This window comes from Palaemon carinicauda, chromosome 36 (genome assembly GCF_036898095.1).
Source record: "Palaemon carinicauda isolate YSFRI2023 chromosome 36, ASM3689809v2, whole genome shotgun sequence".
In the NCBI taxonomy this organism is placed as follows: domain Eukaryota; kingdom Metazoa; phylum Arthropoda; class Malacostraca; order Decapoda; family Palaemonidae; genus Palaemon; species Palaemon carinicauda.
The window spans coordinates 74,584,553-74,606,009 of record NC_090760.1 but is presented as its reverse complement, the minus strand read 5'-3'; the positions used below and the strand labels follow the sequence as shown (position 1 = coordinate 74,606,009).

Here is a 21,457-nt window from a genome sequence, read left to right as displayed (position 1 = left end):
AGAGGAGCTGCTTACCAAAGCTAAAGAGTCTCTTCTACCCTTACCAAGAGGAAAGTAGTCACTGAACAATTACAGTGTAGTAGTTAACCCCTTGAGTGAAGAAGAATTATTTGGCAATCTCAGTGTTGTCAGGTGTATGAATGAGGAGAATCTGTAAAGAATAGGCCAGACTATTCGGTGTCTGTCTAGGCAAAGGGAAAGAAACGAACCAGAGAGAAGGGTCCTATGTAGTACTGTCTGGCCAGTCAAAGGACCCCATAGCTCTCTAGCGGTAGTATCTCAACGGGCGGCTGGTGTTTGTATCTGAATGTTGTTAAGTTGAGGTCCTTCTATAATTAAAAGTTTGCAGCGTCATGCATGATTGCAAATTTGTTTTTGAGAAGCATATCTAGTTTATCTCTTCTTCAGCTTCACAAAAATTAACATTTTCAAGGTTCATGGATACTTTTCTCTCCTGAAGAAATGGCCTAATTCTTTTTTTCTACTATGTTTTGAATGTTTTTCTCCTGCTTGGTTTCCAGCAGCTGACTCCTTCTTATTGTGGGAAAAAATTAATCCTGATCATGGTACTAATCTCTGACTATGTCATCAATTAGTTTGTACACGTTGGATAAAATGCTCCAATGTACTGCTCATCCTTTGCATTCAGATCTCAGACTATACCATCCACTAAATATTTGTGGTACTGAATATGGAGTGAATGCTAGCAGTCTTGATTTTTTCATAGGGAGGTACATGACTACTAAGTATTATAGATATTTATCTATTTGTTTTACTTTGTTATTTATCTTATTCTTTTATAAACAGCATGTGTTTATTGAAGGGAAGAAAATAGGAGATTAAAAGTTTATGGGTTAAGGTCAGATTAAACTGAGCTTCTAGAGAAGAAGCAATATAAAAATCAGGTGGAGTATAAAAATTTAGTATTAAAATTCTTTTTATTTACTGTATTTATTTTACTTTGTTACCTCCGCCAACGAAGTTGGAAGGACGTTATACCTCCTGTTTGATTGTGAACACCTTCCTGGCCATAATTTTAGTCGTAGAGTAATGAAACTTGCAGGGATTAACTGTTATGTAAAAAAACTGGAAGTGGTAAAATTTTGGAAGGTCAAGGTCAAGGTCACAGTCAAGCAAAATGTCCAATTCACGTAATCAGCTATAAGTTTGAACATGGTTGTCACAGAGACTTCAAACTTGGTTGATATTTGAGTGTATAAAAATCCACACCAATCTGTACATGTTAAGATTGAAGGCCAAGGTTAATCAAAAGGTAAAATTCCAGTCATCAACGATACTGCCATAATTCTAATCGTAAAGTAATGAAACTCGCAGGGATTTTAAACTGTTATGTAAAGAGCTGGAAATTATTAAATTTTGAAAAGTCAATGTCACGGACGAGCAAAACGTCCATAATGAGTCCAAAAGGTGAAGAAATAAGCTGCCCTGGTGGAGGTCTGCACTCTATGGAGTACCTCTCCGGTTATGTATTTGTTAGTTACCTTACTTGATTTTTGTTATTGCCTTCGTTAAAATCTGTTTCTTAGTTTATTTACTTGTTTGTTTGTGAGCAACGTTACACAAAAACTACTGTACCAATTTTGACTAAACTTGGTAGTCATGTTGGGTATGACACAAGGATAAATCTGTAGCCTTATGGATAAAGTACATCAGAGTACAAGTACGCAGGAGTACTGTACTTTGAAAATAATCGCAATGTTAAGTGAATGGCAAATATTTTGCCAGTTTATTTTTTGTTTGTGAACAACATCTTGCAAAAATTAATGAATCAATTTCAACGAAACTTAGTGGACATGTAGGGGTATGACTCAAGGACAAATCCATTAGGTATTGAAGAAAATACATTGAAGTAAAAGTACGCAGTGGAGTTAAGAACAAAATAAGACTGCTTTGCATGCTCTACTGAGTGCCCCTCTAGTTTCTCTATGCATTGTGTACAGACAGACCCTGCCATTTATGAAGGTCAAGTAACTGAGACACCAGAAAATGCTGAAAAGTGGCAATTAACTGATGTACAGTAGCCCTAATGACACTCCCGGAGCCCATATTTCTTTACACTGTATAACTAAAAGAAGCGTTATGTATATCAGCCTTGAGATAAAAGACAAAACGATTAGTATTCATAGTTATATAACACCAAATACAGGAAAGAAATGACAGTTTTGTAACAAAATATAAAAGACAATAGAGTATTACTACACTAGGAGTTGGAAATTCACTTATATACTGTAATAGTATGTACTCTCCTTTGTTATATAACTGAGCATGCTGTGTTGTATATGGTCTTTTCAGTTGAAGTGTATTCACAGTCATATCTCAACAACCGTAGTTGGAATAGTAGGACTCTGTAAGTCTAAGGGCTCCAACGGGGAGAAAGTCCAGTCAGGGAAGGAAATAAGGAAACATAGAAAAGTGTGCCTGAGTGTACCTTCAAGCAAGTGAACTCCTAACCGAAGACAGTGGAAGCCCATGGTATAGAGGCTATGGCACTACTCGGGATTAGAAAACAAGAAATTAAGGGTTTAATTTTGAAGTGTCTTAGAAAAGCTGCTTACCATAGCTAAAGATTTTAATTTTCTTAATGAGTAGGAATAGCTGTTATTCTAGAACATTTTTTACAAATTTTTTAGTAATTTAGTTTGTTGGCTGTTAGTTGAAATTACTACTTGTGTATAGAACATTTGATCTGTGTTGTGTGCGTTTACAGTACTGTCAAATGAAAAGTCTTGCAGTTTGTTCTTCAAAAGATACTGCCAGGTTTACTATTTTTAGTGTTAGGTTGCTTTGTATTTTATTCAATACATTTCTTGGACTGTAATTTATTTTTTATTTTCCCCAGAAAATCTGTGATCTGGTCGCAAATCTTCGCAGACCTTCGGTTCTTCAGCCTCTTCAGAAGTCCGTGCTTGTCACTGGTCCAACGGGAAGTGGAAAGACAACCTTCGGGTTTGCTCTGGCCGGGGTAAGCATTTCGTTGTGGGTAATCATATGTACTTATAGAAAATCCTCAACTTACAAACTTAATAGGGTCCAAGAAGCTTTTTGTAAGTCGAATTTTGTTGAATTATGGCTTAGGGTAGGCTTCACCTACCTTGCATGCCTAACTGCACTAAATTATAGAATATTGTTGAATTACACCATTTCACTGTGATTTCAGTTGGGTTCATGTTTGAGGACCTAGTAAAATACCTCCAGTTATTGTTAATGGTCTTGGATGTTAGCTGTCTTATAGCAAAAAAAGGTTGAGTGTTGCCTGGTGAATAAAAATAACCGCAAAGTTTTATTCTGTTTTAGTGATAATATTGCTTGAAATATGTATAGTTCATGAGGTCATTAAATTTTCTTTGACAGACTGCGGAATCGCTCATCTATCGTATCACGTCATCGGAATTGTTCGGTGGACCCACGGGAGATGTCGAGGGGAAGCTCAACGAATTGTTTGAGCAAGCTGCGTCGTTAGCGCCGTGCGTTATACTGATAGAAAAGATTGACCTCATCGCCCCTAAAGACGGCAGCGCGAAGAGTCTAGAGAAACGTATTAGTGTACAGCTTTCCTCTTGCCTCAGTGGTGAGTAATCTGAGAACTTTAGTGTCTTCCTCTTGTCTGAGTGGTTGAGTAATTTGAGAACTGTAATGTAATTTGAGAAATCTGAGAATATTAGTGTTATCCTTTTGTCTATTAGTTGAGGAATCTTAGAACTTGTGATGAATAATCTGAGAACTATTTTCTTCCTGTTGTCTCAGTGGTTGAGTAATCTGATTATTGTTTTCCTCTTGTCTCAGTAGTGATTATTCTGTGAACTTAGTTGTCTGGGCATACACTATATGGATTTAAACTTGTAAAGCTAGTATTATAACAAGTTATTCTGCAGTGAATGATGAACATTTTACCTCATTTCAATTTTTCCCATATTGTAATAGTCCAACTCATAGAAATTGAGAGTGCAAGTAAACGTAAAGAAAAGCCTCTTTTGCACTGAAGTAACGTTACCAATTTCTTTTTAATATAGCTATTTTCAAGAATCTTTTAACTAAGTCTAAATGTTTTTCTGACAAATATTCTACTAAAATTGGGTCTCATTTTATCTTGCAAGTTGATGCTATAATTGGTGTTAATGAGTCTCTCAAACCTCAGGTGGTATCCACTCGATTCAACACCATAATTATATTTTTAGTAATCACCTAAGTTGAATGTAGTGATAACAGAGGTTGTTTGTTATCTTAGATGAAGCTAATGATTTGGGATAGTTAGGTCACTGAATAATATGGCATAGCAATTTGTTTTCCGTAAATTGCTGTAAGGAAAAATACAGTACATGGTTGAAGAAATTGTGGCTAAAATTTCATGCAAACTTGGATACAGTGCTTTGTAAATCTGTGGTTGTAGAGATGGCTGAAAGTAATGTTGACCTTTATTCTATTTAGAAGTTTAATCTGTTTGAAAGTAGTGTTGACCTTGATTCTATTTAGAAGTTTAATCAGACTTCAGATTTCCAATTCTATGTCATAAAGTTTTCCTCAAATGATTAGCCTTAGCTTGTCTTCTCAAATTGTAGTTGATTGTATCTCAGTTTAGAGATTAGAAACTACCAGGCTTACTAAAATCAGTATGGTACTTGTGGTCCACCTTTAAATGTCAAGATGACTGTAGCACTAGGGTAATGTTTTGGGATTTTCGTCATTTACATTATTCATTAAGGCTGTGTGTGTTGGCTTTAGAATTAAGATGAACAGGTATGTGGTATTAATTTCATTATTGTTATTGCCATAGCATTACTTTCATATCTGTATGGTTTTTAGGAAGCCAGATTGTACACGCAGACACATACTCACATGTTATATCTCCATTTTGAGTTTGTTTCTGACATTGAGAAACAGCTAGAAATTTCTCTGGATACAATGCATTGATGGTGTTTATACCAGAAAGCTTGTGACAAAGGAGTTCTTGTGCAGTTTGAACCCCCCCCCCCCCTTTTTTTTTTTTTTATTTTTTTTTTTTAAGGAAATTGCATGGTGGTTGGATGGGTGAAGAATTTAACTCATAAAGGCAAATTTTATTGCAATATCTGAATGGTTGATGATCATATGCTTTGATTTCGTGATATATAGCGTTGTATCCGACGCCTGAATCTCTATCTCTTCTACCATCAAATTGAATCAAAGCCAGAAGAGAGAGTATATATTTCAGCATTGTATATATTTATGAGGGACTTCACTTTCAGGAGTTTATGACAAATGTTTTCTTTTCCAGCTTTAAAAACTAAATACAAAGATCAGCAAATGATAGTGATTGGAGAAACAAGTCATCCGGAGAATATGGACTGGGATTTGCGTAGCAGTTTCGATGCCGAGATATTTATGGCGATTCCCACGGAAGCTGCCAGGAATGAGATCTTGCAGGTAAGATACAAATTGTATGTGATACTGAGTTCTAGTCATCCTCATCTAACAGTGATGCAGGGCATTAGCTTTAGTATTTTTTCTTTATAAATTAAAACTAACAAAAGGAAGGCCTCAACTTAATAGGTTCCAAGAAGCCATTTGTAAGTTGAATTTGTTAATTTATTTTGGCCTAGTCGATGTCTCACAGGGTGTAGATACAGGAGATGGGGTTCCCAGCCCCCTCGTCCCGTCCCTTTTAGTCGCCTCTTACGACACGCAGGGATAACGTTGGCGCTATTCTAATTGTTTTTATGGCCCCGCGGCCACAGGGGGCTAACGGGGGAGGGTGGGCTGTGGCACCCTAGCAGTACCAGCTGAACTCAGTTGAGTCCCTTGTCAGGCTGGGAGGAACGTAGAGAGTAGAGGTCCCCTTTTTGTTTTTGTTTCATTTGTTGATGTCGGCTACTCCCCAAAATTGGGGGAAGTGCCTTGGTATATGTATATATATATAATAATAAATTGTTTATTTGCTATTCCCTTGTTTCCTTTTCTGATGGGGCTGATTTCCCTGTTGGAGTCCTTGGGCTAGTAGTATTCTGCTTTTATTATTATTATTAATATTATTATTATTATTATTACTTGCTCAGCTACAACCCTAGTTGGAAAGCAGGATGCTATAAGCCCAAGGGCTCTAACAGGGAAAAAATTAGCCCGGTGAGGAAAGGAAATAAATAAACGACAACCAGGTTGTAGCTTGGCTAGTAATAATGGTAATATTATTTAATGTAGTCTAAATAAATTTTCGTTTACCTATCTGTAGCTGCTGTGTCAGGATGTATCCTATGAGGGAGACCTGGAAGAACTGGCTCATCGAACGCCTGGTTATGTCGCTGGCGACTTGAAGAGATTGATTGAAAAGGCTCAGAGTCTTGCTTGGAAAAGGTAAGAATGTCAATTTTGTCCGCATCTCTACAACCACAGATTTACAAACCACTGTATCCAAGTTTGCATGAAATTTTAGTAAATAATGAAAAATTATTTACCCAGAATATATGCCCATGAGCAGCACCCAAACCTCTCCCCACCCATACTTGGACCAGAGAGGACCAGGAAATGGCTTCTGATGACTATTATTATAACGGGCAGGACTTCTGAGGCTGACCGTGCAGTGATGTTCCCAACTCTTGCTACACCTCTGAAGTCCCTAGAGGAAATGGCATCTTGTGATATGGTCTTTATTGTTATTAAGAATCACCTTTGGTTTCTTGTCTATAGGAGCGTTGTCGTTTGTCGGATACGAAATCAAAGAGGGCTGGCAAGTATGAATGTGCGGGTCTCCTCCTTTTCCTCTCTTCACCCAGTTTTCTGATGTTGCTGCTTCTAAGAAGAAGCCCAATAAGATCAATCTCAGGGCCTCTTAAGGTTCCAAGCAATCTCTCTCCTCATTCGTGAGAGGATGTGATACCAAGTATTAACCCCGAGAGTGAAAGTATTTCTGTGCCTGTACAGATGCGTATGCTCCTGCTACCGGTGCTAGATCTTGTACGCCCGATGCTAGATCTTGTATGCCCGATGCTGCTCAGGATGCCTTAGGAAGTCCGATCTCTCTCCACAGAGGTATTAAGGTACTTAAGGGAGAAAAGATGTTTATAAGTGAATTGAACCATATTCTGAGAGTGTCATAGATGGGATACTTCTCTTGTTGGAGTCTCTTCTCAGGTTATGATTTTTTCATCTGCTTTTATTATTATTACTACTAGCCAAGCTACAACCCTAGTTGAAAAAGCAGCTTGCTATAAGCCCAATGGTTCCAACAAGGAAAATTAGCTGTGAGGAAAGTCAATAAGGAAATAAACTACAAGAGAAGTAATGAGCAATTAAAATAAATCTTTCATAGATAAAGTATGAAAACTTGAAAAATATAAGCGGAAGAGAAATAAGATAGAATAGTGTGCCCGAGTGTACCTTCAAGCATCTTTCAATCCCTGTAGTTAAAGGACTTGATCCTGTTTCAAGTTTTCTGACTGAAGGACTTAGACCTTTTTTTATATCTTGTGGGAAATGTCTATGCTTATGTGTTGTTTTGAACAGTCTTGCTCTCCCCAGAACCTTTGCCTCCTGGAGTGGGATTGAAACTGCTTTCTTGTGCCCCATGTGAACCTTTGAGAAGGACATCAAGCAGTGATCTGACCCTCCAAACTTTCTTGCTAGCTTTAGCTTCGGCAAATCGAGCTGTTGGTCTTGATTGCAATTTGTAAGTTGTGTTTTTATTGAAAGATGGGTTTGTATAGAGAGGAAAAAGACGGGTTTGTATAGAGAGGAATAATAAAACACTTTAAAATTTGTGATATTCGCATGTGAATATCATTTAATTACGTCTTGGAGCTTTGAATATTTTACCAAAATATATCTCTCTAAAGTTGGGGTCATACATCTGCAACTAAGCTCTGCGACTCACTGCGATGTTAGAAAACAGCCGTATTTTACCGTATCGCCATTCTACAACGAATCCCCCTTGAGTATGTGCAGAATATCGCGGGAGAGTTGCTCAACCTGTCACGCTGCCCGGCAAAGTTTTGCACGTGGTTAATCCAGTCGAGACCACTTTGTGAATTTTTTGGTCTGTTTAAAACTGTGGCGACCCTCTGCTGCGACTTTTGTCAGCTGCGAAACTTTGCAGCGAAGTCATAGGTGAATCTTACCTCACTACGACTTGGCAACGGTTCCATTGCAACAATTGCAAGTATGTACGACAAAATCGTTGTAATACGGAGCCTGCGATCTGGCACACAGCATGATGACCACGTGACATATCCCACTCGCTTAAAAGCAGCGATAGAGATATGCTCTGCCACAGTTCGCAGATCGTCCCACTCTGGTCACTATGAATGAAATCATTAAAGAACAAATAAAATCTTCAATCATTATCAATTCCTTAGATAGAAAATAAACAATATGAATAGATAAAAAGATGTTGAATGGTCACTATGAATGAAATTAATAAAAAAATGAACGTGAATAAATAAATTATGCAATCATTATCAATGACTTGAACAGAAAATAAGTAATATGAATAGATATAAAGATTCATATTGGTCACTGAATTTGAAATTAATAAAAAAACCAACGTGAATAAATAAAATGTGCATTATCAATGACTTAAATAGAAAATAAGGAATATGAACAAATAAAAATGTTAAATGATCACTATGAATGAAGTGAATACAGAAAGCTCCCTTCATATGCCTCCTTAGCCAATCGTGCACTCGCTGCCAAGTCGAGTGGTAATTGAGAGGTATTCTAAAGCCCTTGCAATAAGTCTCATGGGAATCCGCACCGGTCACGATTATTCGTAAGGTTAATCCTATGCTGAAAGTAGTAGTCGGCAACTCCGTTCAACTCGCCCTCCAACAGTTGCCCAGGTCCAAGAATAAGTGAGCGGAAATCTAGGAGGAAGCGTGCAACAGGTCATTCCGTTTTAAACCAGCAGAACAATCGCTAGACTTTCCGACATTTCTTGGATTTTTTTAACATCGCAGCGAGTCGCTCAGCTTAGTTGCAGATGTGTGACCCCATCCAAAGTGTAACCTGGTATGAGTTTGAGAATAATTTTGAAAAACCTCTTCAGATATTTGCTAGGTTTGATATTTTAATCAGCTTGGTTTTTTTTTTTTTCAGGAAGAAAGATACTTTGTACGGAAAGTTAGAAGGTGTAACACTGTTTGAAGAGGTCAAGATATTCATGAGCAGATTTGAAAAGATGTGCGATAAAGAGGGAGATAGTTCTACTGTAACAATAAATATGGAAGATTTCATGGAGGCTTTGATGGTAAGGTTTTTGCGTACCAACTATTATATTACAGTATTATGTCACGCTACAGATCTTAATCTATTTTGGATTACTGCATTTGTGATTTTAAATATATGCAATTTTGATTTTTGTTGAAGAATATTTTTTCCGTGTTTTACTCAAAGTCAGTTGGATTTTTGTTGAAAAATGATGTTCCCAAGTGCTTTACTCAAAGCCACTTTGATTTTTGTTAAAGAATGTTGATATTCCCAGGTGTTCTACTCAGTGGCACTTTATTTAAGTTATTGCATACTGACTTTCGTACGTTACAGTACTATGACACAAAAAATATCTTGATGTATTTTGTATTACTGTAGTTATCAATTTGAATTTATGTAAATTTGATTTTTTAAAGAATGTTGATGTTCCCAGGTGTTCTACTCAAAGTATTAAGGTTATTGCTTACTGATTTTTGTACAATACTTTATTGTCACACTAAAGATCATAGGTTTTGGATTACTGCAGTTTATATATGTAATCTATGTAACTTAACTTTTTGTTGTAGAAATATGATTTAACTGGGTGTTCTAATCAAATTAGTTTGTTCGGTATACTTGAATTCGACATTTAATTTCAGGACAAAAATACTGGAATGACTTTCACTAGACAAAAGTGAAATCTTGTCTCATTTGATCTGAGAGCAATTATTTAAGGTGGCTGAAGATTAATGTATGTATTAAGTAACATAATTTTATTAAATTCATATAATACTTGTTTGAATTTCAATTCGGAAAGATTCTTGAAGAACCGATGATTGAACGTCTGCGAGGGATGTTTCATGTTAATTTTCCTACTGACTTTCAGCACATCATTCCGGCGCTGAAACGCGAAGGGTTCCCCACTGTGCCGGAAATTACTTGGCAGGATATTGGCGGTTTGGAGGACATCAAGAAGGAACTGCGAGAAAAGATTCTTGTGAGTATCCAATGAATCATAGTGAATGAAAACCATAAAATGATCCAATTTACTTGTGGAGGTACCTGCAGCAAGTTACTGTACTTGAATAGCTACTTGTAACATACTTGAAAGCTGTATTTACCTTTGTTTAATTATGTAGATACAGAACTGTCAAGACATTTTGAATACCTGATTGAAAATTTTATTTTTGGTATCCCAAATGGTAAGGAGCTACTTTATGTATACAAGTGGAGATATACAGTATACAAAGTAGAATAGGAAACACTTATTTTTTATATAATCATTTTATACTTTATAATTTTATAGATTTCTCTTTTTGGTTGTAAGTGACTTGTACCAGCCTAGGTTTTTTCTTGTACAGTTTTGTTTTACAAAGTTGGTTCCCCTAATAGCTTTGTTTGACAATTGTTTTTTAATCTTGCTAATGATTTTGTTGGCTTAATTTGACAGCAGTTGTTTTAATTATGCCATTTATGAGGTTTTTCTCTTGGCCATTAAAATGAGTTCATTAAGCTGGGTAAAGTTTAAGGCAGCAGAGGCATGATCGTTATAATTCTCTCTATAAGCAGATATCCAAGCCGTCTCTGGATTACCCCTGAACTAGGAGTACGCTTCCTTAACATGTTGATGTTTAATATGATCAGGAAACACGCTACTCGAGAGGAACAGAGAGACTACACACTCCTCACTAGCAACTCAAAGAAAGAGAGAGAGAGAGTGTTTTTTTTTTTTTCATGGCCACCTAAAACCAATTTTTATGTACAATAGGGATGTGATTGGAAACAAATCTGGATAAGAAATCTTAAAAAAGTAAAATTAGTTTAAACATAAAATATCTGACATCTGGTGCGTTAAAGCACATCATTGTTGTCCCATCTTAACTCTTAGAGTGGACAAGCTATCAGATATGCACAGCATATTATTGTTGATAGACGCTGGTCTCATTCCTCTACCAGAGGCGTTAGTGTATAGGAAGAAAAGAAGAAGGGAAAACTTCTTTTATTTGAGGTAGTAATGCCAACATTCCAGTCTCCCAGAGAAGAAAGTAATATGAATATCAGGTGAATATAGAAATAAAATATTTTCATTATTGATATTCTGTTTTCTCCATTTCTGAGATTTTTATTACATTTTGTTTCTCGGTGTTATTGGATAAAGTAATGAGTCATTTGACAGGGTATACTTTACTTTTACTTACTTTAAGGGCTACTCTCTACGGGATCATTTTATCATGCTCATTCCAAGGCATTCATCATTTCTCACCGAATATTGGTCACTTATTGTCAAATCCACACTATCGAAGCACTTAGAGAACAAAAAAATCTTCAGTTCCTCTTGAAAGCCTTAATATCTTCAGTCTTTCAGATGTCTATTGGGAGCTTATTGTATAATCTCGGGGCCTCATATTTAAAAGCTCTAGAGTCTACAGCAGATATATACTGTACCTAGGTTCCAATAATTTTAAACTATCTGCAATTATTCTCGTTTGAACACGATTTGTTGATTGCACAATATGTAGCAATTCTCTCAGATATTTTGGACGTCCAGTTCTGATAACTTGATGGATTATTGTACATATTTTAAACTAAATTTTTGCTTTAATAGGAAGCCAGTGTAAATCAATTAGTGAAGGAGTGATCCTTTCTTGGGGTGGGACATCTTTTATCAGTCTTGCTCCTCTGTCTATCATGTTTTGTAATTTCTTAATTATAGGTGCATCATTTAATCAGGTAGAATGTAAAACCAAAGTTCTCTGATGGAGACTGCTTATGAAAATTACAGGAACAGAACATGTATTATTATTTTACACCCATTTATATTTTTTCATTATTACTTGCTAAGCTTCAACCCTAGTTGGAAAAGCAGGATGTTATAATCAGCAGTAAAACAAATAAACAGGAAAATTTATGTTATAGATAGCTTGAGGGCGGATCCACTGCCTCGTAGTGAAGGTATTAAATAACCTTGATATATGAAGTGGGACAAGACCTTATATTGGTAGCATTAAGTGGCTGCAGGTTACTGAAGAAAACGTGGAAATAGCATAATGTGTAGCTAGAAATGGCGTGAATTCTACCTTCGCATGTGGAACGTAATATGACCCGTTCTGCATGGGGATACCTTAACGTGGTGAAAGGGTTTGCATATAGCTATGATCAGCAAAGCTGTACCAGTCAGATCCACCCTTAGTATGTTGGTTTGCTCTGAGCGATCAGACAAAAGTCTTCCACCATCACCAGTCCGCAGTTGGCCATCGTGGTGATGTAAACTGGCCATACCCCAGACATGAATGATGACAATTCTGAGGCTTTTGTCCTGCAGTGGAATAGAAGCGCCTGTCTTATTACCTCCGGCAACGAAGTTGGAAGGAGATTATGTTTTTGCCCATGTTTGTATTATGTGTGTGTGCGTGTATTTGTTTGTGAACAGCTTCATGGCCACAATTTTAATCGTGGAGTAATGAAACATGGAGGGTTTAACTTTTATATATATATGAAGATGAAAATTATTAAATTTTGGAAGGTCAAGGTCAAAGGGCAAGATCACTGTTAAGCAAAATGTCCAATTCACATAATCAGCCATAAGTTTGGACATCCTTGTCACAGAGACTTCAAACTTGGTTCATATTTGAGTGTATGAAAATCGAAGCCAATTAATAAATGTTAAGGTCAAGGTCAAGGTTGAGCAAAAGGTCAAGAAATAAGCTGGTGCGACTGAGGTCTGCACTCTACTGAGTGCCCCTCTATTTATTTTTCTTGTTGATTTTTATTATACTCGTTCAATAGAGCTTGTTAATTTTGAAAATACTTCTCTTTTCCTCTCCAGGAACCTATCAAGTACTCAAAGCTTCACGAGGAGTTTGGAGCTAGTCGTCCGAATGGCATACTGATGTGGGGCCCTCCGGGATGTGGCAAAACACTGTTGGCCAAAGCTGTTGCAAATGAAGCTGGTATTAATTTGCTACCGGTTATGGGCCCAGAGCTTCTTAATATGGTAAATGTTCTAGGTTTATTGTTATATACATTACTCTGTTATGGTTGTGGTGGCCGATGTGACAACGTCCCTGACTTGTGATCGCCAGACTGTGGTTTGAGCCCCGCTCAAACTCGTTAGTTTCTTTGATTGCTGCAACCTCACCATCCTTGTGAGCTAAGGATGGGTGTTTGGGGGAGCCTATAAGTCTATCTGTTGGGTCATCAGCAGCCATTGCCTGGCACTCCTTGGTCCTTGCTGGGGTGGAGAGGGGCTTGGGCATTGATCATATGTATATATATGGTCAGTCTCTAGGGCATTGTCGTGCTCAATAGGGCAGTGTCACTGTCCCTTGCCTCTACCATTCATGAGCAACCTTTAAAACCTTTAGAGAATTTCTTGAATGAATATTGATTTTCACATATTTGCAAAGATAAAAAATTATTGTCATTATGACTAGCTAAATAATGATTCCAATTTAGAGTAACACCAAAACAGTGTTGTATTAGGATAATGATATTACCTTTGTTAATCAAGAAGGTTCCTCGGCAATTTGAAATAATATGCAGAAGTTAAAATGAAAACGTAATGCATGCAACTTTTTTTTCAAGCACAGTATTCTTACGGTAATGATAGTTTTTTAATTTGAAATACAAATTGTACAATTTTACAAGTACAGTATACTGCTCAAGAAGAAATGTACGTTAAAGTCAGTTATTCTCTATGATTTTACTCCCTTAATGGCATGTGGGATTATCCCAGATTGTATCGTATGTTAAAAGAAATCTAGGAGTTAGAGGCATTTTTCTATCTTGGACAGAATTCCATGTAGCATGAATTTGTAAAACATTATGTTGATTATATGACCTAAAGTCTTGCCATACACATAAAATATATTCCTTTTGAAACCCTAACTTAGCTACAATTGAAAGTTTTCATTGCAGATAGAATTGTTATCATACAAAAGTTTATTAAATAGGCATATGAATACTCTTACTTGTTTTGAAATATAAAAGTTCAATGATTTGGGAGATAATGGATTTTTTTATACACATTTTTCCAGCATTTATGATACAGGACTGACATCATTTCTTGATATTTTCAGTACCAAGGAGAGAGCGAAAGGGCAGTGCGAGAGGTGTTTCGGCGGGCCGGCAACGTCGCTCCGTGTGTTATATTCTTCGATGAGTTTGATTCGCTTTGTCCCATTAGAACAAAAGGCGGAGAGGTGAGAATATGGAAGTTTTAAGAATTTATCTTAGATATTTGTAAGCATAGAAAAAATACAAATTAGGTATGATATGAAATTCAAATTCTGAGCTGAAACCAAATACAAACTCGTGTCCTTTAGTAGGGTAAGATTTTGGTGAAAGCTGGCGCTGGAATTTTGCTGGCAAAAGCTGGTGCCAGAATCTTACCCCCACAAAAGGACTCGAGTTTTTATAGCTAAGAGAAATACAAATTACTTTTAAAATGTGATTTTTTTATCATGATTTTTGTCTTGCAGAGTGGAAGTAAAACTACTATTGTCAACACACTCCTAACGGAAATGAATGGCTTTTCAAAACGTGATGACGTCTACGTCATTGCTGCCACAAATCGGCCCGACATCCTAGACCCTGCAGTAACACGACCGGGAAGATTTGACACTTTGCTTTATGTGGATGTGCCAGATTACTTGGGGAGGATATCAATTTTTAATGCTAGAACTAAGGTAATTAATGTTTTGGATGCAAGTAAAGAAGTTTGATATTCTACTTTGGCTTGGATCTGAATTATTTCATCTTTGTATGCCAATGACGAACTCTAGATAGCTGCTCCCTTTCTGAAGAGAGCTGACCATAAAAAAAGGACCTGGATTTTAAAAGAAGGCATAGTCTCCCTCAGGGTTATCCAAATTTCGTAGACAAAACAAAAAAATACATATTTTTTGGTAAGAATTCTAAACTTTTAACTTTCCATATATGCAGTGGTAATATCTTTGCCATAACATAAGTATTTGGCTGAAATGCTTCAAGAAAAAATAGTACCTACACTGTACTAGTTGGTACTGCGGTAATTTTCTAGTTAGTTTTAATATTTCAGGGATTGCCTTCTGCTATGTCTCTGTTTAGTATTGTGTTGGCATCATGTACCTATTATTGAAATGGAAAGCCATCACTGAATTCGCATTGCAAGATATTCTCGACTTAAAAGAAATTAGAGGGAATATTACCTATATTTTACTTTTGACCTGGTAAAGATGTAATGAGAGCCTATGTTTTTCATTTATTCTGTAAGAGGAAAAGCTTTATAACCTTGAAGTCAATTTGCAAAAAAAAAAAAGAATTCCATTTTTTATTGCATAAAATATTTTCTCTCATTACCATAACTTTTTTCCAGAATGGAACCTGCCCGGCCTTGGCTGACGACGTCAGTTTCGAAGAAGTATCCAAGATTTGTAATAACTTCTCGGGCGCAGACTGCGACCAGTTGGTCTACTTGGCCAGTAAAGAAGCAATTAGGGAAGTTATTCATGAAATGGATTGTTCTAACGCGGAAGAGATGCTAAATAACATCGAGTGGTCTACTAAAACTGAAAAGAATGTAAAGAGACTAGTTTCCAAGAAACATTTCTTTGCTGCTTTGAAGAAGATGAAGCCTTCTATTTCCGTTGACGTAAGTGAAAGTATTTCTTTATATTATGAAAATATGGACTTTTTATCCCTTTTACCCCCAGGCTCTTTGGAAATTTCCAAGCCTTAACCCCCAAGGGGTTATTTTTTCCCAGCACATTTTGCAGTATATTTTTTTTAAATTGCTCTAACAGCCTTAATTTTTGTCATAGAGAGGTCAGGTTGGTCTCATTCTCTTGGAAAATGCCTGAATTTTAAAAAAAAAACTATCAAAAATATGAAAAAAAAAAATTTTATAGCATTTTTTTGCAAGGACGTACCGGTACGTCCATGGGGGTAAAGGGAAGGCTTTTGTGAAACGTACCAGTACGTCCTTTGGGGGTAAAATGGTTGGGAAGTTTTATTTCCTAATGAAAAATTTATGAAGGGGGTGTGACTGTACTTGAATGGTTGGTGAGATTGTTTAATGTGTGTTTTGTGTTGTCAATGGTACCAGTAGATTGGGTCTGTGCATGTATTGTACCACTATATAAGGGTAAGGGAGATGTGCATGAGTGTTGTAATTCAAGAGGTATTAGTTTGTTGAGTGTAGTTGGAAAAGTGTATGGTAGAGTACTGATTAATAGGATTAAGGATAAAACAGAGAATGCAATCTTGGAAGTACAGGGTGGTTTTAGAAGAGGTAGGGGTTGTATGAATCAGATTTTTACAGTTAGGCAGATATGCGAGAAATATTTAGCAAAAGGTAAGGAGGTGTATGTTGCGTTTATGGATCTGGAGAAAGCATATGATAGAGTTGATAGGGAAGCAATGTGGAATGTGATGAGGTTATATGGAGTTGGTGGAAGGTTGTTGCAAGCAGTGAAAAGTTTCTACAAAGGTAGTAAAGCGTGTGTTAGAATAGGAAATGAAGTGAGCGATTGGTTTCCGGTGAGAGTGGGGCTGAGACAGGGATGTGTGATGTTGCCGTGGTTGTTTAACTTGTATGTTGATGGAGTGGTGAGAGAGGTGAATGCTCGAGTGCTTGGACGAGGATTAAAACTGGTAGGTGAGAATGATCATGAATGGGAGGTAAATCAGTTGTTGTTTGCGGATGATACTGTACTGGTAGCAGACACAGAAGAGAAGCTTGACCGACTAGTGACAGAATTTGGAAGGGTGTGTGAGAGAAGGAAGTTGAGAGTTAATGTGGGTAAGAGTAAGGTTATGAGATGTACGAGAAGGGAAGGTGGTGCAAGGTTGAATGTCATGTTGAATGGAGAGTTACTTGAGGAGGTGGATCAGTTTAAGTACTTGGGGTCTGTTGTTGCAGCAAATGGTGGAGTGGAAGCAGATGTACGTCAGAGAGTCAATGAAGGTTGCAAAGTGTTGGGGGCAGTTAAGGGAGTAGTAAAAAATAGAGGGTTGGGCATGAATGTAAAGAGAGTTCTATATGAGAAAGTGATTGTACCAACTGTGATGTATGGATCGGAGTTGTGGGGAATGAAAGTGATGGAGAGACAGAAATTGAATGTGTTTGAGATGAGGTGTCTGAGGAGTATGGCTGGTGTATCTCGAGTTGATAGGGTTAGGAACGAAGTGGTGAGGGTGAGAACGGGTGTAAAAAATGAGTTAGCGGCTAGAGTGGATATGAATGTGTTGAGGTGGTTTGGCCATGTTGAGAGAATGGAAAATGGCTGTCTGCTAAAGAAGGTGATGAATGCAAGAGTTGATGGGAGAAGTACAAGAGGAAGGCCAAGGTTTGGGTGGATGGATGGTGTGAAGAAAGCTCTGGGTGATAGGAGGATAGATGTGAGAGAGGCAAGAGAGCGTGCTAGAAATAGGAATGAATGGCGAGCGATTGTGACGCAGTTCCGGTAGGCCCTGCTGCTTCCTCCGGTGCCTTAGATGACCGCGGAGGTAGCAGCAGTAGGGGACTCAGCAGTATGAAGCTTCATCTGTGGTGGAAATGTGGGAGGTTGGGCTGTCGCACCCTAGCAGTACCAGCTGAACTCGGCTGAGTCCCTGGTTAGGCTGGAGGAACGTAGAGAGTAGAGGTCCCCTTTTTTGTTTAGTTTCTTTTTGATGTCGGCTACCCCCCAAAATTGGGGGAAGTGCCTTTGGTATATGTATGTGTATGAATGTTGTCATTTAATATTCTGAGATTTGAAAATTTAATCAGGAAAATTTGAATTTTTTTTATATTTGAAAGTTTTCAAAAGGGAAAATATAAGACCTAGTGTCTTTTTTATTTGAAATTTTTCATAAGGAAAATTTGTCTTTTGATATTTGAAAATTTTCATAAGGAAAATACGACTTTTTTTTTTTTTTTTTAATATTCGCAAAATTTTCATAAGGCTTATGCCTGGTGTAATATAGTATAGTACTGTATTATTTAATGTTAAAGTATGCATATTGAAAGTGTTAAACCTTCCATATCCGGATATATCAACATAGGGTTGATGCCAACATACCTCTTCTGCTCTGTCAGTGATTGGCTCTTAAGCTGGAATCTTAAGATCTAATCCAATCTTTTATCCAAAGCTTCCTTTCAATTTCTATTCCGTTTTCTTAACTGGTTCATCTATACCTTGCTTTGGTCTCATTGAATGACTATGTTTTAGTACTAACCTAGTTTAACCTTTGGTATGTTATTCTTCATACGTGTACTGTACTCTACTTCCATGCAATTAACCCTTTTACCCCCAAAGGACGTACTGGTACGTTTCACAAAAGCCGTCCCTTTACCCCCATGGACGTACCGGTACGTCCTTGCAAAAAAATGCTATGAAAATTATTTTTTTCATATTTTTGATAATTTTTTGAAATAATTCAGGCATTTTCTAAGAGAATGAGACCAACCTGACCTCTCTATGACAAAAATTAAGGCTGTTAGAGCAATTTAAAAAAAAAAAATACTGCAAAATGTGCTGGGAAAAAAATAACCCACTGGGGGTTAAGGGTTGGAAATTTCCAAATAGCCTGTGGGTTAAAGGGTTAAGTTTAAACCTTTTGATAGTTTCTACTAGTGTATGTAGCCACGCTGTTCTTGTGAGCTAAGGATGGGGTCTTTGGGGGTATCCTATAGGTCTATCTGCCAAGTCATCAGTAGCCATTGCCTGGCCTTGTCATTTCACTAGAATATTACCCTTTCATCAGGACACTGCCCTGTCCCTTGCCTCTGCCATTCCTGAGCAACTTTTAAACTGCAATTCTGGATGGAATTGATGTTACAAGGATTATGATAAAAAACCAAAAATGCCTTCCTTCCTTACTTTCCTAGTAGAGTACAATGAACCCTCAATATAACAAATGTCTATACAGAAAATTTTGGGTAGGTTAACCACATTAACGCCCACCAACAAAAAAAAACTTTAAAAACAACAACTGATTGATTTTTAAAGGTAAAGTTCAATGGGCCAGCAGGTTCAAATCCAGTTTGGGGTGGTGCACCAAATTTTTCTTCTAATCCAAGCATAATAATTGAAACCAGTTAAAATGACCTAATTGCAGTCATTCGTTTTACATCAGTCATATTTGAAAGTCCAGACCAGCGTGTAGTTGAATCTCCCATTGTATCATACTATTTGCTTAGATAACTTTAAAATTTATAGCCCACACAGATTTCCTCCTCAGGCACAGTTCAATGTTTTTTTATTTCTTTTTATTTCTTGATTTTCCTCGAACTAATAGAAAGATTTCTTTGGTGCTTTGAATTTTGAATTTGATTGACAACCATCGAAAGAACTCCAAAAGCAGCAAGGTCCAGTAAAAGGATTTTAATTTTTCAGGACTGTAAAGCTAAAATAGTTAATTTAGTTTCAGAAAAATAGGAATATGAAAGATTGAGTGTCATTATTCTGCCTACTGACATTAACAAAAGCCACAATAGCTGCTTTTTCCATTGGACAATCAGTGACTGAGCTATCTGGTTCTGGTAACGGAAGTACTGTTAATTCTACTCCCAAAGAGCGTAGATTGAAGGGTAGCCTACCATTAATGTTCCTAGGTTTACCTGAAAGGAATTTTTTTTATGGTCAAATTGTATTCTTTTTTAGTTGAAGCATAAACTTTAAGCAATAGCTCTTATTTGAGATCAGCTATACAAAGAGAAGGACACTCCAAAATCAAACCATTGTTCTCTAGTCTTGGCTAGTGCCATAGCCTTTGTACCATGGTCTTCCACTGTCTTGGGTTAGAGTTCTCTTGCTTGAGGGTACACTCGGGCACACTGTTCTATCTTCTGTCTCTTCCTCTTGTTCTGTTAAAGTTTTTATAGTTTATGTAGGAAATATTTATTTCAATGTTGACACTGTTCTTAAGATATTTCATTTTTCCTTGTTTCCTTTCCTCACTGGGCTACTTTCCCTGTTGGAACCCCTGGGCTTATAGCATCCTTCTTTTCCAACTAGGGTTGTAGCTTAGGATTTAATAATAATAATAATACCTATTACTTTCCAAAGTTGATAAGCTTTCTGATTCTCCAAATAAGCACGTCTATAATCATAATTGAACCAGGGTTTGTCCTTCACTCTGTATTTCAACTCAAGTACCTATCAGTTGTGTTGACCACATTTCTATTTAAGAGAAGAACTGGGTATACCTCTCTTCAATTGAGAAATTCAAATGCAAAAGGTCACTCAAAAGGCCTTTCCAGGCTGCTTGAAATTTTATATGACACCTTAGGGACAGGCTGTTCATTCATAACCTTAGGGACAGGCTGTTCATTCATAACCTTAGGGACAGGCTGTTCATTCATAACCTTAGGGACAGGCTGTTCATTCATAATTGCCAACAAAAGCAAGGCATGGTTAGCTATCCCAACTAAACGAGCAACCTTGCTTGTTATAGCATCAGGGAACTGTGTACAAAGGTCCAAGCAGTTACTGGACTTGCAAGTAGCCTCACTTAAGATTTGCTCACTGCCTGATTCAGAAGCAAAGTCAAATGTTCATAAGCCTTGGCTATCAGTGGGATAAACAGAATTTAACCATTATTATGAGCATTTAAATCACTGACAAGTGCAAAAGGCCTTTCTATCACCTTCTTTGAAGATAGAATCGTGAAGGTCTTTTATTTAGACTTATGGAATACAAATAAGTGTTATTTTATTCGTAGCACAAACTTTTACGATGTAAATCTCAAAACGTTCATAGGAGACTCGTGAAATAAACACTATCATCCCCCTTGCCGAAAGAATGGCATCCCGTTTCAATATTATTGGTTCCTTAATTTCTGAAATAAGCAGCTCAGCTTAGACATGTGCCTCTTTTGAGAAATATTGACATAATAGAATATAGTACAGTATTATAAAGGCAACTGTAAAGTCGCTAAAATTGCCAAGTAGTCCATAGATATTGCATTACATTAGACAACCAACACTGGTGTAGTCTGTTGAGCACTGGTCCAGAGTTTTGCTCACTATCTCCAGACAGAGTAAGAATTATAAATAATGAAAAGTTCTGATCAAACTTGAAAACAAACTTAACAATAATGAGAAGTATGCAAAAACTGAGGCTAGTGCTGTAAAGTATTTTGTCTTGTTCAGCCATGCAGGTTTTATGGTCATGATTGCTCATTCGATCTCCAAATGCTGTTCAGTTTCCCTGGCAAAGATGTTCAGAAATACTTTTTGAACATAGATTTGTTCAAGTTCAGATGTGTTTAACCTTTAGATTCTTTTATATAGTCTCTTCATTATTCTTGATACCATAGTTAT

The 21,457-nt window shown here is 37.0% G+C and overlaps 1 protein-coding gene across 1 annotated transcript in view; it reads left to right on the top strand.

Moving 5' to 3' along the window:
• Positions 1-21,457, top strand: part of LOC137628916 (nuclear valosin-containing protein-like) — a 63,987-nt gene that overhangs the window by 42,033 nt on the left and 497 nt on the right. Inside the window, exons 7-16 of the mRNA XM_068360200.1 lie at positions 2,861-2,983; positions 3,373-3,589; positions 5,273-5,421; positions 6,224-6,345; positions 9,082-9,232; positions 10,058-10,168; positions 12,998-13,165; positions 14,250-14,372; positions 14,652-14,858; positions 15,527-15,802. Of these exons, the coding sequence (XP_068216301.1) occupies positions 2,861-2,983; positions 3,373-3,589; positions 5,273-5,421; positions 6,224-6,345; positions 9,082-9,232; positions 10,058-10,168; positions 12,998-13,165; positions 14,250-14,372; positions 14,652-14,858; positions 15,527-15,802 (1,647 nt within the window). The remainder of the gene's footprint in view (positions 1-2,860; positions 2,984-3,372; positions 3,590-5,272; positions 5,422-6,223; positions 6,346-9,081; positions 9,233-10,057; positions 10,169-12,997; positions 13,166-14,249; positions 14,373-14,651; positions 14,859-15,526; positions 15,803-21,457) is intronic.